The 24,898-nt window shown below is 35.9% G+C and overlaps 5 protein-coding genes across 13 annotated transcripts; 2 read left to right on the top strand and 3 right to left on the bottom strand.

Moving 5' to 3' along the window:
* Positions 1–170: 170 nt before the first annotated feature.
* On the top strand, positions 171–2,089 carry RhoGEF4 (Rho guanine nucleotide exchange factor 4). Its single transcript, XM_088031122.1, has 4 exons — positions 171–799; positions 846–1,032; positions 1,082–1,644; positions 1,693–2,089. The coding sequence occupies exons 1-4, from the start codon at positions 305–307 to the stop codon at positions 1,984–1,986; spliced, it is 1,539 nt and encodes a 512-aa protein (XP_087887248.1). The 5' UTR covers positions 171–304; the 3' UTR covers positions 1,987–2,089.
* On the bottom strand, positions 2,089–3,600 carry LOC148178338 (uncharacterized protein F13E9.13, mitochondrial). Its single transcript, XM_088031129.1, has 4 exons — positions 3,517–3,600; positions 3,122–3,207; positions 2,733–3,073; positions 2,089–2,685 (listed from the first exon to the last, which is right to left on the bottom strand). The coding sequence occupies exons 1-4, from the start codon at positions 3,590–3,592 to the stop codon at positions 2,373–2,375; spliced, it is 816 nt and encodes a 271-aa protein (XP_087887255.1). The 5' UTR covers positions 3,593–3,600; the 3' UTR covers positions 2,089–2,372.
* Adck5 (aarF domain containing kinase 5) lies at positions 3,516–23,296 on the top strand. Of its 6 annotated transcripts, none has more exons than XM_088031116.1 (7): positions 3,516–3,604; positions 21,319–21,568; positions 21,615–22,266; positions 22,329–22,494; positions 22,541–22,708; positions 22,755–23,094; positions 23,142–23,296. In XM_088031116.1, exons 2-7 carry the CDS (start codon positions 21,339–21,341, stop codon positions 23,245–23,247), a joined length of 1,662 nt encoding a protein of 553 aa, XP_087887242.1. In that variant the 5' UTR covers positions 3,516–3,604; positions 21,319–21,338; the 3' UTR covers positions 23,248–23,296. The 6 variants fall into 6 exon arrangements, with proteins under 6 accessions (XP_087887242.1, XP_087887244.1, XP_087887245.1 ...); XM_088031118.1 differs by lacking the exon at positions 3,516–3,604 and adding an exon at positions 18,829–19,015; XM_088031119.1 differs by lacking the exon at positions 3,516–3,604 and adding an exon at positions 19,175–19,528.
* TP53INP (Tumor protein p53 inducible nuclear protein) lies at positions 3,656–19,790 on the bottom strand. Of its 4 annotated transcripts, XM_088031127.1 has the most exons (4): positions 19,664–19,790; positions 12,684–12,773; positions 5,709–6,376; positions 3,656–5,225 (listed from the first exon to the last, which is right to left on the bottom strand). In XM_088031127.1, the coding sequence occupies exons 3-4, from the start codon at positions 6,369–6,371 to the stop codon at positions 5,070–5,072; spliced, it is 819 nt and encodes a 272-aa protein (XP_087887253.1). In that variant the 5' UTR covers positions 6,372–6,376; positions 12,684–12,773; positions 19,664–19,790; the 3' UTR covers positions 3,656–5,069. The 4 variants fall into 4 exon arrangements, with proteins under 4 accessions (XP_087887253.1, XP_087887254.1, XP_087887251.1 ...); XM_088031128.1 differs by lacking the exon at positions 12,684–12,773; XM_088031125.1 differs by lacking the exons at positions 12,684–12,773; positions 19,664–19,790 and adding an exon at positions 8,861–8,994.
* Positions 23,281–24,898, bottom strand: eIF2beta (eukaryotic translation initiation factor 2 subunit beta). Its single transcript, XM_088031123.1, has 4 exons — positions 24,690–24,898; positions 24,187–24,586; positions 23,663–24,002; positions 23,281–23,607 (listed from the first exon to the last, which is right to left on the bottom strand). Exons 1-4 carry the CDS (start codon positions 24,705–24,707, stop codon positions 23,424–23,426), a joined length of 942 nt encoding a protein of 313 aa, XP_087887249.1. The 5' UTR covers positions 24,708–24,898; the 3' UTR covers positions 23,281–23,423.

The following is a 24,898-nucleotide window of genomic DNA, read 5'->3' as shown; positions in this document are numbered from 1 at the left end:
TGAGTACTGTTAGTAATTTTAAATTACTAATTTCAAGGTATAATATTTATTACATTATAAATAGACAAACGCCGAGTGAAGAAATAAGGAAATACGTTGGTAAGATTTTAACTTACCGTCGTAGAGACTGGAGCCACAAACATAGCTCACGTAAAATGTCACTAAATTTATTTAAATGTCAAGGTTGGTACTCCAGAATAACGACAGTTGGTATTAGAATTTGGTTTACAAAAGTGACACCATCAACCATTTTAAACTTAAACATTGTTTTATTGTTTCAAATTTTTACGCAAATGATATAAAAATGTCCACACCAGAACATAAATTAAAACCCTGTAGTGTTGTTTTGGAGCCAATAACCCCAAAGGCAAACATCGAGTTTAGTTCTGAATTAAAAAGAGCCATCAACGAACGTAACTTACTAACGACCAAAACCCGAAAACGCGTGACTGAAGAACTTGAAAAAATTGAACATGAGAACGAAGAATTCACGAGAAAAATGAAAAAGAACAAGGTTTTGAGGGAAATTATAGAATCGGAAGAAAATTATATCAGACAATTGGAGGTTATCATGGAATTTTTTATTAAACCAACTCAGGAGAGAGAGTTATTGAAAAGCTCAGATTTTGATATTTTATTCAGTGACTTGACTTCCATTTATCAGATTAATAAGGAACTTCTGGAGGAGCTGCATAAGAGTCCAACTAATGTTACTAAAGCTTTCTCAAAGATAGCTCCATTCTTTAAGAGTTACTCTTTCTATGCTTCTGGTTTTAAGCGTAGTTTAGAATTCTTACAGGTGACTTTTAATCAAAGTAAGAAAACTATTAAAATATATTTTACAGAATTGCCCTAAAGACAATCCAAAGTTTGAAAAGTTCATTGAAATGCAAGAAAGTAGACCAGAAGTTCAATCGAAACTCTCAGCTTTACTTATAGTGCCTATCCAACGTGTGCCTCGGTACAAGCTTCTGTTAAGTTCACTCTTTAACTTGACGTCTTCTTCTGAAGAAGACTACCACATGTTATTAGGTAAAGTATCACCATAGCCTTCATAAAAGTTTTTATCGGGATGTTTCAGACTCTTTAAAAAAAGTTGAAGATGCAGCTGATCATATCAACAAAGTCATCAAAGAACAAGAAAACATGCAAAGACTTATTGAACTCCAACGTTGCTTGAGACATGGTGAACCCAATATTATCACTCCTGGAAGACACCTAATCAAAGAGGGCACATTATTACGAATGTCACCCAAACTACATGAAAATCACAAAGTTCATGTTGTCCTTATGAATGACATTATTATGTTTTATAAAATGAAAAAAGATGAGTGTAAACCTAAATCTTTGAAGTGTTGTGGAATTTATCCATTAAACAAATGTAAAGTTCAAACAGTGAAGGACAAAGGAGCCTTCAAAGTAATTTGTCAAGAAGAAGAAATTGCTTTATATGATGGCAGCTATGCTGAAACTGTTAAATGGGTAAATGAAATTGAGTTTGCAATTGAAACACTGGTTAATGATAGAAAGACACTGAAAAAAGAGAGCACAATTAGGAGGCCTGTTAAAAGGAAAGATGTTAACGAGTACAATGAACTTGGCATAAGTCCAGGAAAGAAGCTAAGAAAAAGAAAAACTGCATTTGTAAGTATTATTTTTTTTTAAACATTTCTAATAATTGTCAACTTTTAGGAAGAAGAAAATGTTACCAGAACTTTCACGTTGACCAGAAGGAAGCCATTGAGGAGCAATCTTAATGTGCCTAATATTTACCAGAGTACAAACACTCCTTCATTTTTTATTACTTTGAAACCTGAAGCAAAGGAATCCAGTGAGAACAACATTAATGAAAATGCCAATAACGAAGTATCAAATCAAGTATTTGTTTTTGGTCAACCACATCCTGAGACAAGTTTTTCTTTTAAGATGAATCAGTGGTTTTGTGGAATTGGATCATCAGTTAAAAAGTTTTTAGGAATTAAATAGTCGATCAACTAATGTTTTATTCATGTATTATTTTTACTTAGAGAAACTAGATTCCATTATTTTCGTTATTCATATTGTTAAATTTGATGACCCAGAGAAAGGATTTGTAAATTTTTTCGTTTTTTAAAATTGTCCTCTTATTTTTATACAATTTGATTTAAATTTCAATAAACAAATTAATTTATATTTTTATAATTAAATACAGTAAAGTAAACATGAACAACACAAATGACCAACCAGTCTAAATTCTTTTGTTTGTTCTTTTTCGTCATGTGTATAATAATTTTGAACCCTAATATTATTAATTTAAATAGATGAGCTTAAAATTGACATCTTTGTAAAAATAGTTCATTTTAAACGATGACTACACTTTACATAATACATTTCTATAATTCTAATTTACGTTGCATAAATTTTTTCACCCGTTTTTCATCCAAATCATTGTTCCACCGCCCTTCCACTTTAAAATGTGACCCTATAATAACCCCATCTGCAGTGATGTACTCTTCCAAATTGTCAGCAGTGACGCCTGAACCGATCAAAATAGGTAGAGAACTGCATTTTTGCACTTCTTGCAGTTCTGTAGCATCCGCAGGACTTCCAGTTGCAGCTCCCGTCAAAATGAGACCATCAGCTAAGAAAAACTCTGCCGCTTTAGCAGTTTCTGCCAATGAAACATCGCTTGTGATTGCATGAGAACTAAAATAGTCAAACTTAATTTACAGTTCTCGCAACGTCACCTTTACCTGTGCTTCTTCTTAATATCTGCAAAAATCAGAATATCGTCAGCTCCGATACTTTTGCGATAACGCAATGTTAGCCCCGCATTTGCATCGGTGAAGCCTTCATCAGCTACGTGACTAAATACAAAGCCTTCAGCTCTTATAAAGTGGAAGTCACTGGCTTGGGCCACAGCTAGTGCTTCTTTGTTACCACATGCCAACACTTGTACTCCACAAGGGAGATTTTTAGGAACAATTTTTTTTATTTCGGAGCAGATTCGTGTCATTGAGGCCACAACTTCGGGAGTAAAATGTTTAGATTGAACGTAGGGCACGTCGTGCATGTTTTCCACAAGTAGTCCATTCTAAAAAAGTTTAGTAGATTTTGGGTTTTATATAATTGTGAATATTACAATGTCGTGTTTTAAATAGATTTCTACTTCTTTGCACGCGGTTTGTACCAATTTTTCTATGGAATTTCGGCAACTATGCGGGGTACCTGAAATTTAAATTTGAATGTTTATTTTGACAGTGACATGCTAATTGTCATTTGTAAGCGCGCAATTTAAAATTACTAATTTTCTGATACTTTTTAAGTCAGTAACAGTTTTTTACCGAACTTATCGTTTTGTGGTACTCAATTTTGTTATCATAAATGTTCCTTTTCTGTATAGTGTGATAAACGTTAATGATTATGTGCCAACTTTCCCAAATTCCAGTTCCTAACCTCACTTATTCAGTGAGCCATGTGCCTGTCAGTTTGTTATTAAAATACGCGTTTAATTCGTGCTCATAGTGATAATTTTACCTGGGAGTGCTCCGACATGTACCATTCCAATAACAGCACATTTTGTGGCCCCAAATAAGTTACGGAATTTTAACATTTTGAAGCAAATGTAAGTCTAACTTTTTTGAGGTTATGGTTGTCTTATCAGTGGAAAAAACTGTTAACATAATTAATTTTTATTGTTTTCAACTTTTTTATAACATTTTTGTCTTTCACACATAAAAGTTTGCACTTTTTGATAAAATGAACATTTTAGCGTTTTATAATTAATTACACTCTGAACACTTATACTCGAATAAAACTCTCTAAGATGCATACAGTTTAGTAACTACCATCTAATCGTGCTCCATACAATATTTACAACATACCGCTTAAACATAATTAATTCGAACATACATACTTAAACACTAACATGCACGCATCAGAATCAGCCATATTCTATAAGAATAATCGCGGTTCAGTATTCAAAACTGAATAATTTTGTCATTATAATACTTGAAAACATTGTAAGAGGTGCACACGATCGTTTTTTTTAATATAATACATGTTTTTTTTTTAATTTTCACAAGCACAATTTGAAGCCTTTATCTAGATTAAATACAATCAACTGATAAAATATGGTGTGACTCAATAAAGGCTATCACCTAAAATAAGTGTTATTATCAGTTATTAATTTGTATTGGAAAGGCATTATGGCTTAAGGATGTTATGAGTATGCCTTTTACTCCAATTTAACAATAAGCAGACAGATTTAAACAGAACAATGAAAGCCTGCCTTGTGATTTAATGATTACATAACAAAACTATTACTGGATTTATGGATTCAGGTGTATTTTGTTTATAAAAAATATACATAATTGGTTCAGCTCCTTAACTGTATTTTTATAAATCCAGTAAAGTGTGATGGGGTTGAAGCGAAGTTATCGAAAATTGGACGAATATTGAATCTACAAGTGTTATTGTGTCTAATTGACTCGAAGTTGATTTTCGAAAACCAAGCCCAGATTGAGTTGAAAATACATAAACAACAAAAATAATTTATAGCTTTTTCCTACCGAACGTAATAAAAATATTTTATATTATGTACAATTGGCTCACATTAACGCAAGCAAAAGAACAACTGGCCAAATAATCTTTAATGCCCAGATGCGATTCTTGTTATCTTGCTTTCTATTAATGTGATATAAATAAAATTACTATAATAAAAAAACTATGAAAGACGAACATTAAATTATATAATTTTTTTGGTGTCGCAGCACTCGGTCCCAGTTCAGTAGTATTCCGGCACACATTCTAAAATTTTTTAATGAACACAACACGGTGCTTTGGTGGTTTTTCCCACGAATCTCTCGGATTTACTGTGTTCTCCCGTTATACAACAAAAACAAATAATATAAATAAAAACAAAACGAAGGGCTCTTTAATCAATATTACCCTTCTTTATCAATCAATATGAGAAAATCGGCAGAACTGTTTACGAAAGCATGTTGGGGAAAAACGAAAAACATTCGATTAATACCAAAGTGTGCCCAAATGTTGCGACTTATTTGAGATCATTTTTACTTGTGCCCGGTTTAGCACTTGCGATTATTGTTGGCGTAGGAACGAGTGGCGCCTTGTGAACGTTCCCCACGCCGTTGTCGACGATTGCGACTGTTTACTTCACGAGCCTTATTGTTACGGTTCAGGGAGCCCCGTTTGACGAATTTGCATGCCTTCTTGACTTGCACCTACAACAGAAACGGAAATTATATTCAAGTTTACAGCCAATCTTAAATTATTTCGGTTGAAGTAAGCGCGAGATTGTGGCTTTAATAACGCTGGACATGCCACATCCGTTGTTTTACATTTTCCAGAAACCGTAGATTACATCTGTGTTTGTAATGGAACCTCGATTGAAAATTTATGATTTCTTTGCATCAACACAATGCACGAGAATACCGAGCCAGGAAACACCACTGTAAGAGCGACTAATTAAATTGTTGTGAAATGAACTTTTGAAACAATTAACGATTTCAAATTACGCAGAAAATTACTATTATAAGTCATTAGCAATAAAATTGACGGTTACATCAACAATAATGTAAACTGTTTTAGATTTTGTTTTTTGAAAGCGATCATGTAATTTTACTGTTCATTAACACCAGTCTGTTGAAAATAAAAGCTCTTTGTTGAAAGTGTTAAAATTTTCGCTGTTAAATCCGTTAGCTCACCTTTTGAGCTTGTCTGCTCTTGAGGTTCTGTCGTTCTTGCTGCTGCAGCACGTGGACCCTATTAATTCGGGGCGCCCTGTGCACCAAGACGACATCGGCGCCGTCGTCATCTCTCGCCTCCTCCACGACTACCTCGACTTCCTCCTCCTCTTCAGGTTCCGGTGTCGCCACAGCGAAGTTGTGTCTCCTCCCATGATGCGTATATACGCTCATGCTAGGGTGTTCGATAAGGAGGTTCTCCAAAGGCGACGTGGCCATATGCACCGGTCCCGTCGAGATGAAGCAAGGTGGTGGAGTGAGGAACCACGACTCCTCCATGGAGAGGCGAGGCAGTGACGAGGTTGAATTGGTACGTGTGAGTAGCGCTGGTGCTGGAAGATCGTTCGTGTTGACGACGACGACTCGGTCCGGGCTCCTCTCGACCACCATGAGGCCGTCGTCCACATCGACATCGAGGTTTTCCAAAGAACTACTCTTTGAATTCCCCTCGCTGTCGACGTCGTCGTCGTCATGTCGCTGATCCACCAGCACCCAATCGTCTTCCGCGTCGGCGGAAGTCAGTCTTGTAGATGGTGTTGTGTCGGTTTCGACCCCCTCGGCCGCTGTTGATGACGTCTGTGGTAACCATTGGTCGAAAACGTAGCGGGTTAGTTGATTGAACATTTTGACTGCAATTGAAACGGTAATGTTAGTTACGTGTGGCAAGTACTGACACGGAAAAGGATTTACAGTTGCGTGTCTATTGTTTATGGACGGTTTTGATGGGTTTTATGAGTTGACGGAGCGAATATTCGAGTTATTTATTCTCTAATGGGTTTTACTGGGTATTATGAAGCTCAAGTGGAACTAAAACGAAATAAATGGGTGGGCAGGGAATGATACAACCACGATGTGACGACTTCATCCGAACCAACGGAATTATTGGCTAGTAATGATTTTTTTAAATCCTGTGAGCTATTGGAAAACCACCGCAGAACAGGCAAACCTGCGGTGTGTCTTCCCACTCATTTCCTTTGTGAAATGGCATTAACTTGATAATGTCTTAGAACAGAGATAAAAATCGTTTTCTTTGACTTTCCGGGAGATTAAAATCAGCGGCACACGCATTTTTTGTGAATACTGCTGACATTATCAGCCACTTCAGGCTTCCAGATGTTCATCTTAATTGATGAAAGCATCTAGAGATGTAATTGCAATGTTTTCCTGTTTGCAAACTGGGGCAAAAGCAGTTCTTTTATAAACCATTTGGAAATATTTACACGGTCGGGATTGGCCATTACTATTGATAAGAAAACTCCCCAAAACCACACAACAGTAATTGCGTTCCATTTTAAAGTTGCGTTGAATTTGTAATCCATTATTACAAAAATATGCCATACTATCGCATCACGTTCCTATCAACTCGTTTGCTCATGCTACGAAATGTGTCGTAGTAAGGCGATATCACGAACCGTCTAATTATGTCTCTTTTGTTTGGATAATGAGTGTCTACCTACACTTTGTTCCAGCTGAGCGGAAAGTTCGCTCGCTTAGAGGATCAGAAGAGCTTGTTGCAGGTGTTTTTGACTCTTTTCCTCTACTCTTTGATGATGGATTATAGTTAATTTATGTGAAAGATAACACTGAGCCAAGGAAGAAACAAGAACGATTCTTATCTTTGCTAGCATAAACATCATCACGGATTTTCGGCCATATCAAAACAAAGATGGGGATCCGTGTTTAGACTGGTTTTAAAATACTTATGATTCAGCATTTTGGTGCTTTGTTTTAGCCATTGATAGATAAAAAATACGATGATAATAATTAGTAGATAAATTGTAACGACAATTAATTGCGCCATGATATCACAGTGGGGGCACCTTTGTTGTTTTTTAATCTACAATCCCACAAAGTTCAACAAATATGATTTATCACTTTTAGACACTCGCTATAATAATGTTCATGGTTTTATAGAATACTTTGAGTTGACATCCAAATGACACGACAAAGGTAGGATAGTAACAAATAAAAAACGATAAGATAGAAGGAAAGCTGGAACTGTTCATTTGCTTCCACTACAACGGGAAACTTTCATTTTCTGTTTCCACGTAAACATTTTTCATGTAAAATTAAAAAAAAAACTTAAGGATTTGCAGAAGTAATTACTTTGTAGCTACTTGGTGTCATTATGCAAATATAATTAAAGTCATGTACGTGCTGGATGTATTGAAATTAGCTGCACTCACACGTAATTGCTCTTTCTCACTCTCTCCAGAAAAACACAAGGTGGTCATTAGAATAACTAGAAAATTATGCGTTTTTCGGGATTTCAAATTATTTTTTCGTGGCTTTTTTTTAATTTGATTTTAAATTTCGCGCAATTTTCTTTTTCAGACTGAAATTACCAACATTTTTACTGGTAGAAAAACGCAAACCGGGAAATCTGAATTTCGTTGATTCGGCTGTTCGGAAAATTTGTACATGCAAAAGAAAACTATTAAAATAGTTACGATGTGTTTGACCTTGACCACATCATTTGAAAAGTAGTGCTAGGCAAGATAATGTAAAAATAAAAGTGACAAAATAAACTTTCGAAGTTGAACCAAAAATACAGGTGGTCCAAAAATAAAAGTTCTTATTTATACAATGTCAAAAACTGTCAAAAAGATTTGCTAGGTAGTGGTCACGCGTATTCTGCCCAACCCACACTTGGCAACTATGTAAATACATAAAAAAAATTGAACATCTGCTGATGATTACAGATTTTTACAAGAAAATGCAAATTTAAATATGCCCAAGGTGCTTACACAAGCGCATATAAATGTTAGTTTTGCCGTATTACTACATCTCCATGTCGTAATGATTTCCAATAAAAGTATTGCCAGCCACTTTTTTTTAATTGTTGAAAAAAATTGCACAATGTACTCTCCGAAACCTGTCGCAAAATTGCATCACCATGCACAATTTTCAGGGTCAAGGTTCAAAACTAAAACAAAAGACGCCATGGTGTCTAATGTGACTAGATAAGGCTACAATCAGATGCGGACCAAACAAACTTGACCCTGCCTTCTAATAATAAAAATAACTTACGAAAAACTTTTTTTTGTCATAAAACCGTAGTCACCCTCCAAAGGGCCAATTTCTAGCGCACGTCACATTCTCACATCACTTACGTCAAAGTAAAAAAAAAGTGATTTCAGACTGAGACGCGTTCGTACTGGATAAACTTGTAGATCGTAGTGACCGCAGGAAACAAAACACAAACAGAAACAGCGAGCGCGCCGACCGCGATCTCTCAGCTGATCGTCGACAGCAACGGGAGGGGCAAGGAGGGCCGAACAAAGATACGTCAGCTGTTCGCAGTACATACAGCTGGTTGGCGAACTTGCGCACGAAAGCCCACTTTGTTTCGTAACCATGGAAGAAAATAGAGGATATTTAGCGATTTTTTTGCAAAAAGGGAAGACTGCTGAATTTTCCATATTTTTTGCAGGAATAAATAACGACGGGAGCTGCTGTATAAAGAGTTAAGAATACTTAGCTAGATACACAGTTCCAGCGCCTACGCCAATTACAAATTTTTGTGACCTAAACTATCGCGACAATTTTTACATTTATTTGAATAGTGACAGCGATCATTTAAGCCACGACTCAAACGTCCATGAAAACGACAAACATAATCCCATTCAATTTATTGTTTTGTTATGATTACATTCTAATTTATTTCGCCAAATGATCCAATTTTGAATATTCATACGGTTATATTTTATATTGTAAAATTACAACATCCGCTTATTACCAGCGGTTATCTTTAATCTATCTACTTTTTCTTGATGGCTTTGTATTGTTTAAGGAAGTTTTTATATAAATAAATATTTGGCTCTTATAAAAATATGTACAAGTTTTAGGCTGGAAAATTTACACATGACGGTGCAAAATTCTTTCGATAATTTACATCAAATGTATAGTTTTCCTGTAAAGGTCAAGTTATCTACGACCTGAAGTAATTCATTAATTTCGTAGATGACTAACTCCAAAAATTCAAGTACATATCAACAAGTTAGAAGCAAATTGTTAGTTGTTATTACTATTAGGTATTAAAATCGTTTTATCTGCACAATTATTTATCTATCCTATTCGATTTTGGCTAAACTTTATTAAGTTTTAGTGTCAAGGAAACGACAGTTCGATGTCTTGTTTATCAATTGACGAATATTAAGATAAAAAAGTACACATCAAATTTCGCGCCATTTTGTTTGTAATCCAATCAACCTTACATTTTTTGACATTTGACGTTTAGTTCAACGCGAACTGTCATAATATAATAGTAAACAAAAACATTTGCTACTCATAAATATATTTGCAAATTGCCTAAAATAGCTTTTATGACAAAAACAAAGAAAATAGATTAAAATCGAAACCTTTGTTCACGTTTCCGTCCAATTTATTAAATGTATGCCATCCGTGTTCATTATCAGTCCAAATATTTTTATACAACAAACACACGCACAATCCCAAGGTCCAATCGAAAAAATTGTGAGTTTCGAAAATTCGTCCAATAACCCAGAAATGAAAATAGCCGAAATAAAGCTTGAAGGCCGTTTTATTTCGTCCTCGCTCCTGGATACTTTAAAAATCATTAAGTTATATCAACAGCGCGGTTCATCGACCTCCTGATCAAATTAAAAATGTTTTGACACACCACCAAAGCTATGACAAGTTCGCGACTCTAATAATAAAGCACCCCGAGATCAATATTTTCAAGATAAACACGAAAGTCTCCACTCGCAGTACTAATCATCATAAAACCCATTTGCAGAGCGTCAATAAGAACGTTAAATATAATCATCAACGCGATGAAACAATGAGCCATTCGTGCAAATTACATACTGTGACAAAATTAATGCAATGCTCATTTGCATATCTGTGCAGTAACAATGGAAAAATGTGACGCAATATGGACATCGTTGTGTCAGTTCACGATTTATTCAAATGGGTTGATGAGACATACGGACAAGTTCAAGGGCCTACTTTCGATTTTTTCTTTTCGTAGCGATCATAATTATTTTACCTTTGTTTTTATTGACTCATTATTTTATGGGTTACGCTTAGTTAACTGACCCGGTTTGCATGCACAGTTAACATCGATCGGGGATCTCTAATGTGTTGTTACACGAAACGGCAGAAGCCAGATATTAAAAATACACTAAACGATTTTATTATTAATTGCACGATTATCGGTGAGACGGCTAGTCTAGATTCGAATTAATCGACTCTATTTACTGTTAAACGCAATTTCCATGGCGTAGTTAGGTGTACTTTGGCAAAAAAATCGGAGCCAGGTCTGGTGAGTATGGTGGTTCTATCATGGATAAAGTAACAGTACCGCTTTTGCAAGTATTCAAATCGCGTTACCTTGGATATTACAATGGTGTTTAGTTGTGAATTTTAATTAAAATGGGCCTATAATGGCGACATAAACGACGTCCATGCTAATTATAATTACATAATCCATGTGGAAGGGATAGTTTCCAAAAATTTGCATCCGGAGTTGTTAAAACAACGATCTATATCAACTCAAGGTGAAAAAAGCGAAAGTTCAGTTTGGTTGCATTTATATTTTTTTACGTTTTTCGATGTTTAAAAATTGTTTAAGTTCTCTTGACATCCTTGCTGGTGTAAAAATACAGAAGGAGCAAATGTCAACTTTCTCTTGTCAAAAGAGGACCATGTTGAATATTTATGTTCGATCTAGCGATAAAAAATTGAAAATACAATAAACGGACCTTTATTGATACTTTCGATAAAACAGACAGGTTGTGTCAGATATCAACTTGAGAGGAAATTGTGTCAAGATTAGCGGAATGTGCTTTGTTCTACACATTCATAACTACATATTTGCATAAACGGCTTAGAAAGCAGGTGGATAACAACAATGTCGCGACTGTTTCAACTTTTCTTCAAAAAACTCGTGTGATCATTTGTCCTCAGCGAAAATGAAAATAACTCCACGGATTGTTAACTCTTCAGCATTTCTGACGTGCTTTTTCAGATACCGAGAAAACCCCATAATAGTAATCTATAAATTGATGTCGGCAATTATTTTTATCGGATCAACCAATTCCTGGAAGTAGGTTTTTCAGGGTTTCTCAATAAAAACAAGTTGCACAATATTTCAAACAATTTCATTCATCGTTAAATTAACGTTATCGTTATCAGAACCGCCATGAGCTACCGTCAATCTAACGCAAAAATTTTAAATGAATCAATCGTGAGCGGGGCAGGAGGTAATTTAATCCCAACGATATAATAGTTCGTGTCAATGTTAAAAAAAAACTTCTAAATTTGAAAGTTTGATCCAAAGGAAAAAATAATTAATGATTAATGATGGAATGTTAATGATTAATGGACGAAAGCCAAACATAAAATATTGGAAACAAACAACGGCTAACGAAATACAGAATGAAGAAACAGAAACATATAATTTCAAAAAATTAAACAGTTTCTCATAGACAATAAAGTAAAATAAAACAAATTACAAAAATAGAGAAGATGAAAATATTTGTATAAATTTAGTTATTGTGTCAGTGTGATTGCAAAATTAAACTCAAATTATGTTATGTCAAATCAAACTTTTTGTAACGGCATTTTGAAAATACTGAAATCTTCAGCACGTTTTCCTAGAAAATACGAAAAACATTTACATGCCAACTCTAGATGAAGGAAACTGCCTTTTAAAACACTTTCCACAGCTGCTGATAGCAAAAACGTAAAATGAGTTACAAAGCTATAAAACGGTGCCAAATCATTAAAGTAGCAGATACATGAGACCACACAAATCCATCTAATCGAGGTCACATTAAGCGTCTACTTTGACTTTTGTCTAGTCTGGCGGCCACGCGACCTTAATTAAGTCAAAAACAAAAAACCAGCAACTTTTTCAAAACAAGAACAATACTTTTGAGGGAACAACGTGGGAGCTACATTAAGACTTACCTTAATGTTAGTTTGTATTGTTGTTTATTCCAGATTCTTTAAAATGTACGAACTTCTAACCTAATGACGTCTTCGTTTAAGCTTCGGATTCTGCAAAACGAACAAATACTTAATTTTACCATAGACCCACGAACTATATTTAAACGAAAAGCCGACGACCTAAAATCTTTTTATCGCAGAATTGCGCTCTTGTAGGCAAACACGGGATTCTTGAGTACTATACTATACTACGGTCGTAAAAAATGTACGCAACACATGGTAAACTGCGTTACGAATTGGTGGACACTACAATAAAAAGTACATGCGATAAACCCACGAGTTATGACTACCGTCATCTTATTTACTGCGTGTTATAGAAAGTCTGAAACGCAATTTTTTGTTATTGTTTTTGAAAATTACAATTCAGTGACGTGTTAACTTTTTATCGCTTGTTTTTGAACCGCAACGAAACTTGATGACCTCTGCTGGGCCAAAATTTTGACTTTTGAATTAATTTCACCAAGCGTCACAACAAGCCATTAGATATTTTGGGGGGATTCAAAACACTGGTGGCGCACGCCCAAACTTTTGGCTGCTCGTAATAAAAAAAAATTCCTCCATGATCTAAAGGTACAAAAGCCGAGTGGAGAGCTCGCCAAAACCCGTGGAGTCTGATTTTGTAATTGGAAATTTTTCAGAATTTATTCAGCTCGTCCTTGAGCAATTCCACTGGATTTTATTGATAAACGCAGAACAGAAATGTGCAACGAGGTGAAATTTTCGTGTTAATTTTTCACGAAGATGAAGGACGTTGCCTAATCGAAGTCCGTGGTTGCGTCATGGTAAAAATTATAGTTTTTTAAATCGGTAAAGAAAAAGCTGTTTGACCCTAACAGATGAAAACTGGAACCTTGACACTATTATAAACTCATTTTCTTGATTTTCCAGGTAAAGTTAATGCATAAGCAGTGTCGGGTGTGTTGTTCGAAAACTTTGCGAATAATGGAAAAGGTGGAAAATCACTTCATTAGTGTTTTTGTTCCACTTTTCTTGAAATTTTATGCGGCAATTTCCAAGGCGAAACAACGAACACATGCACATGCAATTACTATTATTGCTCATTATAAGTCGTCTAAAATTCAGAATAATTAGAATCTTACAAAGGAAGCCCGAGGTGAAAAATGCGTTTTTCTAATTTTTCTTTATTTCATAGAAAGAAAAATGGGTGTCCGCTTAGTGTGATAATTCGAAACAACTCTTATCAGCCCTCTATGGTTGGGTAAATATAGTCTGTACTTCTTGCGTGCTTGTATAATCGTCATAAATTCCATTTAGTGATATTTGTAGTCGGTGAAAGCAATAAGGGCCTCATTTTCTATTTTATAGAGGAATAAATTTTGCACGTGGTGCCAGTGGACAGTGAAATATGACTACTTTTAAATTAGCTGTATGCAAGAAAACTAATTGTGAATTCCACAATAAAGCCAACTTTCTTTAATTGCCACGAAGATCAGACACGAGAAACAAATGTTTCATGTGTAAATATAGGCAAAGTCCTGTAAAATAAAGATGTTTGCATGAAGAATGGAAAAGGCGGTAAATACATAATGGTTCAAATTGGAAGCTAAATACGCCGAATTGTTGAAATAGCAAAGAAGAAAAAAACACCTAGACATTACTAGAACACAAAGATCTCCAATATTTTTAAATTGTAAACTTTAAATGTATCAAAAATAGATTAATTTATACAAAGAAGCTTTTGACAAAAGAGCAAAAATAGCTTCTGGCGGTTGCCGTTGGTCGTCTCCTGAATTTTTCCACCAACGTCACCAACTTTCGAAAATATCTCCCAGTCTCTATATTGATTTGTCGGCGGTAAAAGTGATCAAAACATTGAAAGAGCCAAACTGGTATAATCCGATTGTCCAATAAAAATAAAATTCATGTTTTCCACTGGCAGTGGATTTTGCCAAGTTACTTCGCCAAATCTCTTGATTTTTTCCATCAGTAAACACTTAATCCAGCAGCTTCAAGTGAATACTCCCGTTACTTTATCCTTCAAATTAAGTCGTCTAAAGGAAGCAAACAGTCAATTATTGATAAAATCAGTCTAGGTGGAAGTCCTGCAGCAATTCCCCAAGACTTCAGTTCAATTTCCTCAGAACACGTTTCGTTAGCGTGTAATCAACGGAGTTTTATTAATTTTTATTCGTCCCATATTTGCATTGTATATTGAAGACGTCACTTCCACGCACGCATTTCGTGTTAGAAAAATTCAAATTGATAATAACTGATCTAAAACATACTCAGATGTACTATTAATAGTTGCGGTCAAAAAAAAGAAGGAATTTGGCACACTTGGCTCACGTATATTTAGACCAGCTCATTTACATGACGTAAAAGATGCTAATACTTGTACCGAGTGCAGTCGTGCCTTTCTGACAGCAAAGTGTTTTTATGTAAAATGCTTAGGGAAATGTCAAGAACGTGGGGTTTGCGGGAAATGCTCTGGAAATTGAGGTCAAAGCTTTATTTGGGAACACACGTAGCAACTGAGGGGGAAAATGGGAAGTTGGGGAGACGAACAAATCAGAGTTTAATGGATAAGCAAAATTAGTTGAACGTTTCAGGAGTATCTTTGTGGGTTACAATTTTTTGCACTGATTGAGGAACTGATAACCTTTGGGTTAAGCTCTATGGGCTATGTAAATATTATTTGCAATTCTAATGCTTCAAAGCCTTTTTTAATTCGGTCTCGAAAACCAAAAGTGCTTCTCGAATCGACACGTAATCGTCATGAAATATTAATAGTTAAAAAACGATCAAAGCAATAAGGTTGTTCAGTTTTTTGAGCAAGTAAAAACCTGCCGAACAAGTTTTCTGTGCGAAATCATTTTACATCAATTATTCGCAATATCTAGTGTAATTAGCCTATAACATAAATTATTCTTTTCCTAGAAAGGTTAATTTTTCCTAGTACAAAAGTCGCATTTATTAATAGCGATTGCGTAAATCGCAACAATTTGGCAATGTATACAAAAGTGACCCTGGCTAGTAAATTTAACCTTCTATCCCACCATAGGTGAACTTTATTAATTTCAGAAGTGAACCGTTTTTTCATTTTCCTAAACCAGTTTCTTTATAAATTACGTTATTCAATGTGAAAGTTAAAACTGTGTTTACATAGTTGTTTTAGTAATTAGCAACAAAAATAAATTTTGATTCACAAAGAGACAACCTTCAAATTCCCAAAACGTGGAAAATACTGAGCTCTTAACATCAAGCACAATGTACAGTAATGAGTGTTCCAGTTTTGCCGCTAATCATAAACGAGAAAAATTAAAAACAGGAAAAGCTCGCTTCCGGCAATTAAATCCAACCGTGTTTACCCAATTTATGGAGGGGTTACAGAATCCAAAAGGGAAATTTAGGCGACTGGTCTCAACCTGTCAGATCAGAGGATGGTCTTCCTGATGCAAACTTGTTGACCTTGCTTACGAAGAATTGGCCAAGTAGCAATTTAACAAAAATGAGTCAATTTAGAAATTCTGCTATGGTAGCTAAGTTAGCTAACTAAAGAACGTAACGTTGCAAAATAGGCCCACATAAAACGGTAAAAGTATCAAATTTTTACACCAAGACTAGTCATTATAGAGAAACTGAGTTGAATCAATTTAGTGTGTGCCACATTGTGGGTACTATTATCGCGCCATGGTTCATAGCCGCCCGGTACTACGAAGGTGTAATAGGCACCAAACTACTGTAGCTATCCTGCAACATTCGTTTTTTATTCGCAATGATAATTGAGTGTTTTGAGTCCCCTGAGGGAAATTAACCGAGTATAAAAACAAGATAAAGCCCCCTTCATTATTAACCTTTTTCACCAATGATAATGACAATAAATCAATTGCAATTTTCTACCATTTCTGTCCCTATTATTTCGTGGTTATTGCCCCACGTCGTAGTAAACGAGACTCGGATGGTTGTTTTGCTCACTTCTGGATAATTCCTCGACAAACATCGAAGTTTGTTCAGCCATAATAATAAAAACAAAAACGAAGACTGTCTGACTCAAGAAATAACAGTTGATGGTCAGAGAAAAAACGGATGCAGTGAATAGTAAAATATAGTTTTAATGTTACTTTTACTGCGCTTTTGCGCTAAGTAACTGAATAAATTTACAAATCTTGATAGTAAACAGAATTCGCCAAAGCGAAACGACCAAGTAGGTCGTCGACCTAGTGACAAACATAATCATCTCAAAGTTTATGATTAAAGGTTCCAATCTCGGAAAAATACTCACAAAACGTATAAGAAAAGAGGAGGGTTTGACTTTTGCAACTTTGTTCGCTCATAGCGTCTCAGTTTTTTCACTTTATTATGTAATAAAATGAGTTGTTGGAAAGACGAAGCATGAAACTTTCTACGTCTATCAATGTTCAGAGTAATTACAGTAGCCAGAGAAACACACCGCCCTTTAATTAAACTATTAGAAAACCAATCACAATACACAATATAGAGTAAAAATGTAAACTAGGTTTAGTGCTTTTCCATTTTGTGGTTTTACAAGCCAATGCAGTGAAATTTCATTTAACAAGTAGAATGCATGTTTTGAAAGATTTCCTTAGAAAAATGGTTTATAAATCATTAGCCTATAAGTGGCAATCTGTTGAATGTTTCAGCAGCGCCGTAATAAATCATTAACCTACTTAAAGATTCTATTGATATTGTGTGGACGCAATCGGATTTTTCTACTCATGGATAATGAATGCAGAAGTCGTTTATACTGTGCAATACAAACAGGGACACAAGCCTTTGTTCATTCTCAACCCTCATAATGTAAACGTTCTAATTTTAAAGGAAGACCAAGCAAGACAGAATTAATATAAAGTTCTTTGTGCGCTCCTGACACGCAGTAATAAAAAAAAGTACTTTGGTGTTAAAACAGGATCCAGCTTTGGACCTACTCATTTTACAGCATGGAAAATCCATATCCTCGGACTCTGATCTTTGAACATTAGTAGCCTTATAAGTCGATTGATTAGTCTATATTAGGCATATAATTACACTATAGCTTGGAATTTAATTACAGTGAGGTTGGGTTTTCAATGTTACTTTGAGACAGTAGCCCACTTGAAGGCGCCAAAACTAATCATCTTGGTCTAACACAATAGCTAGACATTCGACGGATCGATTTTGGCGCCTTCAGTAAGTGCAGGTTTCAAACATTTCAGACTACTTAGCAACACCACAAGTTGCTATAAATTTACGTGACAAAGAAAACACAAAGTTGCAGGTGGTAATTGTGCATTACTTTTTATGCAATGTCTTAGTTATACTTATAATTACGATGTTATTACAGTTTCCGGGTTTAATTGGGCTACTCATTGTAAAAAAAGGCCAAATCTACCCAGTAGTTGATTCTTTTATATTTCGTCATTCGGCAAAATTGATACCACTAGACCACTGGTGGTTTTGTCTCTTTGTTCATTGAGTACTTTAATTAAAGCCACAAAATCACTATTTGGACCGGCGACTGTACGGTACAGACAAAAAGGTGACTTACATCGTTTCGGTTGGCAACAAAACCATGAGATTGACATCTTCGTGTATGGCTGAGTTCGAAATACAAACACCTTTATGATATTTAATAACACTGAAGATCCCAAATACATAGCGGTTTTGAGGCAGACAATAGAAAACGATAAATTTTAAAGGGTCTAAGTGGAAATTCAAATATTTGTTATTGCGATTAAAATAAGTTATTCACGCACGAAAGAACCTGCAGTCGGAACTCAATTTCCCTATTCAATATTAAACGAAAAGAAATAAAATTTTCGGAACTTATCACCTAGTTTACGAAAACTTTTCTTGGAGTTTTTAGCTGATGCTGCACCTGTGTCATAATTATTGTCATCCTTTGTTTCACAGATTAGACTACGTATAAAAACAGGGCAAGAAAAGGGTCTGACCTTGTGTAGAGAAGGTTATTTTTAGAATATGCACCCTTTTTAGGTAGAAGCAGTAGGGGTCGTAAACCGAGGAGTGTGTCGTAATAAATATGTTACATTCACGCGTTTGCCTGATTACATGTAATTACATGCACTTTCAAAGAACTATGACAATTTAAGACTTTGATCTCAATCGATACCCTCAGTATTAAACTCTGAAACATTGCAGTAGTAGTCGTTTCAACCTGCAGAACGTGAAAGTTATTTTTCTCCAGAAGTAATTATACTCCATTGCATCTAGATTCGAAACTGTCTGAAAAAGAATACATTGTTCGCGAGGACTGTAATCAAAGATAATTGCGCGTACTTAACCGACTTAATATAATCTGGTGATCTATCAAGGTAAACTGGTTTTTATATTGCTAATAAGTTCCAAACACCCCCATCACCCTAACGTCATTACAATAGCCATTCACCCTTTGCAACACCTGACCAATCCGATCCCGTTTTCTTTTTTTTTGTTTTGGTTTCGGTCCGTTCCGTCAAATTCGCAAATCGTCAAGGCCCAACCAATCTGTAATTACTAGAGCCTCGGGCGCATCGCAACAAGTCTGAAAGTTCCCCAAATCCTAGAAGGCACCTTACGAAACAATAGAGATGAACCGAAATGCCAGGCAGTCTAGTAGGCCGGCGCGGACAATAACAAAACACGATCAAAGCGCAAGCGCCATTTTGGTTCTATCTCGGTCTTTCCGCCATCTTGTTCAACTATCTGTCCTTTTCTAACCTGCAGTATTGCATCATCGATCCAAGCGGTCGTTTTGAATCATCTTGCAAAAGAACAAAGAAATACACAATGATGTTCACGTTAATGACTGCGTTATACATTTGGTGATTAATACTGATGATGCTCCGGTAAGTTGCATTGCGTGTTAATGCGTCGCCTTGGCAACCGAAATTGTTTTGTTCGGAAACGGATCAGCTGATTGGCGAATGGTCCCTGACAGCGTTTATTTTGTTTTTGATGGGGCATTTAGATTTGACACTCACCTTGCGTTTGTGGTTACGTCGAAAACAACGGATGATGGGGTCGAAAAACACAAAATCTAACTGGTCTCAACAAGCAGAGCAGCATTCAGCCCAGTGCAGGCGCTGAATAAACCATTATTCGGGGGTACGCATGGGCTCGATGGGGGAGGGTATCGCGGGGGCAGGCACTTGCTAACTTTGTCTCGCTTCCTCTTACAATTCTCCGATGTTTTTTCCATCTCTCTGGAGATACTGCGCATTAACAACTAGATTTTCGACTCTTTAAATTCCTCACTTTGTTTTCATGTGATTCCAGTGGCGTGTTTTTTACACAACCCTCCAAGTTTTTTCACGGTTGACATAAATATACCCCGCCTACTTTATGTAGCTTATCCAGCCATGGATAACCAATGCTAACTTGATTTTTCGTCATGAAAAAAAGAAGGTGCGTTTGTTAATTTGATGTTCCAACTTGTTATTACGTGTTTGGCTTAAAGCGACTACTGGATTTTAATAATAGGACGGGCTTCAATGCCTACGATGATAGCTTTGTTTGCTTTTTATAACTTACGACAGTACAAACGTCAAGTGTACTTTCGTAAAGTACGGTGAGTCATGGATTGGTAAATGAAAATGGCTTCGTGTCATAAAAATTAAAAGTAAATGCACTTTATTGGTTTTAACTTTTTATTATCACTGCACTAAAAATAGCAGGCGTGTGTTTGACATTCTATTTTAATAATCATTGGTTTATTTGAATTTTGATTAACATTGCGCGTTTATGTTTTCTAAGCTCACGAGGTCAGTGGCGTAACGGAAAGTCGGGAAAGTGATAATAAGTAAAATCACTTGTACATGCAAAAACTCTAATTTCCTGACAACGATTGTGTTGTACTATTCTCCAAAGTAAACAATGTCATTTTTAACGTCCGCTTTGACTGACAGACAGTGCTATCAACGCGCTCCTCAATTGCCGAGCTCACTGGTGTACACTTTTGAAATGACTACCAATCGTTTTTGTTTTTAATTTTCAAAGGTGTTTTATGGGTACAATTTTAAGAAACCATTTATAATCTGAAATAAAGATTAGTACAATGAAACCCGAGAAAAGTATAACCGCATTAATGCTAAAAAGTGGGTGCTGAATCCTTGGGCGTGACCAAAAAGATTCAAAATTTTTCACGGTCACGCTTCTACGTTTTACGAAAACGCTTGGTACAGAATGGTATTGATTATGAATTATACCATTGAATTGTTATGGTTGTGGTCTCTTACACTGCAGTTTTATCAATCGTTTTGCATTTTTCACAAAAAGTCAATCTTACTTTAAATTTCTGAAATATTCAAATAGATCTTTTCGAACGGAAAAAAAATCTAAATTATTCTTGGCTGCTTCTACGTTTAACAAATGCCGAAATACTACGCGATCACAGGTTTACCGATATTAAATACATACTAAATACATATTAAAATTCGTTTATTTATCCCTCACTATTCCATTAAACACTTAAGTATAAATGATTGATATAAATCATGTTAAGAGCACTTAAAATGATAAGTCTTATCATTCGCCGACGTATTCCAATGATAATAAACAATATTACTGATTTATATAGTTGAGTAAAATTGATTATTATTGATATTATTGCTATTAATAGATTTTTTCTTTCCTTAAGGTACATAAATAGAAGCCACAATGAACAAGCTCGGCCGATGTGTGTTCAAAACTACCCAGAAAACATTCCATAGCAGAAATTATTCTCAAACAAGAATTAAAAACAAATTCGTGAGAAATGGTTTTCTCCTATGTGGTGCTGGTATTGGGGGAGGTTTGGCTGCTTCACTTGCTACAGCGTCCCCGATTGGTATTTCATCTGATAACGACAAATTTAGTTCTTTCATTGGAGGAATACCAAGATTTTTACGGTAAGCTGCCATCACTGGTTGCCATTTTTTTCATATTTATTTACAGGTCAATAAAAATTGGCCTCCACATCTCCATCGACTACTATTTCTCCATGTTGGGCCTGTCCGAGTCCTCCCCCAACTACGAGATTATGATGAGTCGCATTCACCAAAGAGCAGCCACTCGGCTCATCGAAGGCTGTCTAAAAAACGGGGGCCCATATATCAAAATGGGCCAAGGTCTAGTCTCCATGAGCCATATTCTGCCCAAAGAATATATTCAAACCTTGAAAGCCCTTCAAGACAAATGTCTAGTCCGTAAGCCAAATGAACTTATCGAATTATTCCAAGAAGACTTCGGTAAATCCCCAAATGAGATTTTTGAACATTTTGATGAGACTCCCATCGCGGCTGCGAGTCTAGCTCAAGTGTACAGAGCTAGAACTAAAAATGGTGACGACGTAGCTGTGAAAGTTCAATATATAGATCTCCAAAAACGTTTCATCAGCGACGTCACCACGATCAAACTCCTGTTGAAAGCCATCGGAATGATGCACCCAGACTTCAACTTTGGCTGGGTCTTGGACGAAGTCACGGACACTTTAAAACAAGAGCTGGATTTCGTGAATGAGGGGAAAAATGGGGAGCAATGCGCTAGAGATTTGAAGCAGTTTGATTTTGTGCACGTTCCGAAAATCTTCTGGGATTACACTAGCACGGTATTTTAGGTACTGAAGATGGATGAGAAGGATGTTAATGTCATATCGATGGTTTGTTTTAGAGAGTTTTGGTGACGGAGTACATTGAAGGTTGCAATATCAGTAACGTGAAATACTTGAAAGAAAATAAGTATTCGTTGAAAGATATTAATAATAAGTTATTTGAAATTTTCGGACATCAGATTTTTCAAACGGGATTTGTGCATGGGGACCCCCACGCGGGAAATAGTAAGTTGTGGGCTTCGTTAAAACCCCAGGCTTATAATTTTTATAGTTTTAATCCGGCGAGAAAATGGAAAAACGCAGCTGGTTCTGCTGGACCATGGATTATACCAAAGAATCAAACCCGAGCACATGGTTGCTCTGAGTCATATGTGGAAAGCTATAGTATTACAAGATCATGCTAAAATGAAATTTTATGCCAAACAATTCGGGGTTGAAGGTACATAATTTGAGTCTTACCACTCGTGATGACAATATTGTTCTAGATTACGTGGTCTTTGCTGAAATCTTAACTCAAGCCCCTCTGAGAAAGCACCACTTCCAACTAAAGTCGAAACTAACAGAAGAGGACTTGAAACATATCACTATGGTTGCGAGAACAAGATTCGATGCCATTATGACCACGTTAAAAGTAATGCCGATTTCATTATTGCTTGTTATTAGAAACTTAAATACCATAAGAGCTATAGCTTACGGTCATGGAAATCCTATCGATAGATACGCAGTTTTGGCTCGAGCCGCCACGAAAACCGCGTTCATGGATGAGACTTCCACCAGAAAATTCTATCGCGCTCCTTTAAAAGTGTACTTTGAGCTCAAGTTATTGTAAGTATGATACACTCTGTAGAACGTGTCAATTTTTCTCTTTTTAGTGTTCACAGAGTTTCAACATTGCTGCGCAACACCATCACGAATCTTCTGATTTGGCTGGGATTTATTCCTGATATCAAGAAAATTATGGCTTCTCAAATGAGTTAAATGTTTAAATGTTGTGTAAATGAAAGAATAAAGTTTATTGTTGTTACAATCTCGTTTATTCAACAATTGGCTAATTTACGTAGGTACAAAGTGTACACAACACCTAAGAACAGCACTTTAATTAAAAATAATTATAAACATGCTATAAATATTGCGATTATGTTCTACCAACCCCTTTAGGCTGTTTTCGCTCTTATGGCTGCTCGTTTTGATGTTACAGCCTGGAAACCTGACTTGATGCTAGCCACAGAACATCTTGATCCACATGTTTCACACTGTAAAAAGAATAATCTCGTGTCTTTTTGAAGGATGGTATCGGGAGAGCGACACGTGTGGCATGTGACGTATTCTTTAATATACCTGAAATTAAAAATTGAATTATATTTTATTCTACCATTGTTTTTTTAATATTTACCTTCTTAATACATTTTCAATTTGCTTCTGCTGGAACCTGCCCTTGATAATTAATTGACTGTTACCATCAACAGAGCCACTTGTACCCAACTCAGCTAACAAGAAGTCAAGTAAATGTTTCGGTTGACGATGAAGCATTTTACAGATCTCGGTAAAGTTAGCAAAGGACGATTTCTTGGTACCGATTCGAACAACTTGAGGTGGTCTCATAACGAATTTTTGTTTTTTACCGGCAGCCATGTCTGGATTTTTGTCACGCATTATCTCAAAGGCACGTTTCAAAAGCTCATCGTAGGTGTAGTCACGGTCTGAGGTCATCCACACAGCCGAATTTTCATCCACTACAAAAACAAAAACGCAATTAAAATAAAAAAAATAAAAAATGAAAACCAATAGAAGTGTACCTGACTCAGGAACTCGCTCAACAGAATTGCCGCATGTTAAAAGAATATTAACGATAAGAGATTTCATACTTTCACAAAATTAAAATTAAAACAATGCTGCACAATTAATGAAAATATGTACCATTTTCTTTATCATCGTGTTTTTCATCAGCCTCTGCAATGAGATCGCCTAGATTCTTCTTCTTCTTTTTCTTCTTCGTTTTCGTAAAGTCCATTTCTAAGTCGAAATTGTCATCGAGAGCCCCGTCGTCCTGGTTGCCTCCTTCAGTACCCCCATCGTCTTTTGTGTCGCCTATTACAGCATCCAGATCGTCAGTAGTGAAAGGTTTCTTCTTTTTCTTTTTCTTCTTTGTGAAATCCAAGTCAATGTCTACGTTTGCATCGTCTTGGTCTTCATCCTTCGCTTCCGGCTGTTCCGTGGCATTTTCTTGCTGTTCGTTACCACCTTCTGCCAAGGCCGCTTCAATATCGAAGGCGGTCTTCTTCTTCTTCTTCTTCTTTTTCAAAGAAGGATCAAATATCTGTTTAAACACAAGAATTTAGTAAGAAAATGAATTGAAATGAAAATGTGGAATATCTATAACCTACAAAATTTTAGTGACAGATTGGTGCTCGTTTACTTACCGCGTCGTCTTCAGCCATGTTTCTATTAGTAGCTAATTTGTTGTGAGTCTGTGATAGTTTTATACTACAAAAATTTCACCACAATACGAAATTTCAGGCAAATTTGGAGAAAAACTGTGATAAACTATTGCATCAGCCAGTTTAACAACCACATGTGAAAATTGACAGCAGTGACAATGACAGCTTGTTGTTGGGAGTTAGCAGGTCTA

This window comes from Gnatocerus cornutus, chromosome 2 (genome assembly GCF_029298725.1).
Source record: "Gnatocerus cornutus isolate USDA-ARS CGAHR chromosome 2, icGnaCorn1.1, whole genome shotgun sequence".
Lineage (NCBI taxonomy): Eukaryota > Metazoa > Arthropoda > Insecta > Coleoptera > Tenebrionidae > Gnatocerus > Gnatocerus cornutus.
The sequence above is the reverse complement of the archived record's forward strand: the minus strand, read 5'-3'. Positions and strand labels throughout refer to the sequence as shown.

Bases quoted from the DNA above. Each gene is read 5' to 3' on its own strand.
- eIF2beta (XM_088031123.1), bottom strand. The intron at 24,003-24,186 runs GTACATATTTTC...TTGTTTTTGTAG, and splicing joins ACACGATGATAAAGAAAATG to TGGATGAAAATTCGGCTGTG. The intron at 23,608-23,662 runs GTAAATATTAAA...TTTTAATTTCAG, and splicing joins ATTGAAAATGTATTAAGAAG to GTATATTAAAGAATACGTCA.
- RhoGEF4 (XM_088031122.1), top strand. From the start codon at position 305: ATGTCCACACCAGAACATAAATTAAAACCCTGTAGTGTTGTTTTGGAG. The intron at 800-845 runs GTGACTTTTAAT...TATATTTTACAG, and splicing joins GTAGTTTAGAATTCTTACAG to AATTGCCCTAAAGACAATCC. The intron at 1,033-1,081 runs GTAAAGTATCAC...GGGATGTTTCAG, and splicing joins AGACTACCACATGTTATTAG to ACTCTTTAAAAAAAGTTGAA.
- TP53INP (XM_088031127.1), bottom strand. From the start codon at position 6,371: ATGTTCAATCAACTAACCCGCTACGTTTTCGACCAATGGTTACCACAG. The intron at 5,226-5,708 runs GTGAGCTAACGG...TTTCTGTTGTAG, and splicing joins AGAGCAGACAAGCTCAAAAG to GTGCAAGTCAAGAAGGCATG.
- Adck5 (XM_088031116.1), top strand. From the start codon at position 21,339: ATGAACAAGCTCGGCCGATGTGTGTTCAAAACTACCCAGAAAACATTC. The intron at 21,569-21,614 runs GTAAGCTGCCAT...ATTTATTTACAG, and splicing joins GGAATACCAAGATTTTTACG to GTCAATAAAAATTGGCCTCC. The intron at 22,495-22,540 runs GTAAGTTGTGGG...TAATTTTTATAG, and splicing joins GGACCCCCACGCGGGAAATA to TTTTAATCCGGCGAGAAAAT.
- LOC148178338 (XM_088031129.1), bottom strand. From the start codon at position 3,592: ATGTTAAAATTCCGTAACTTATTTGGGGCCACAAAATGTGCTGTTATT. The intron at 3,208-3,516 runs GTAAAATTATCA...TTTAAATTTCAG, and splicing joins ACATGTCGGAGCACTCCCAG to GTACCCCGCATAGTTGCCGA. The intron at 2,686-2,732 runs GTAAAGGTGACG...TGACTATTTTAG, and splicing joins GATATTAAGAAGAAGCACAG to TTCTCATGCAATCACAAGCG.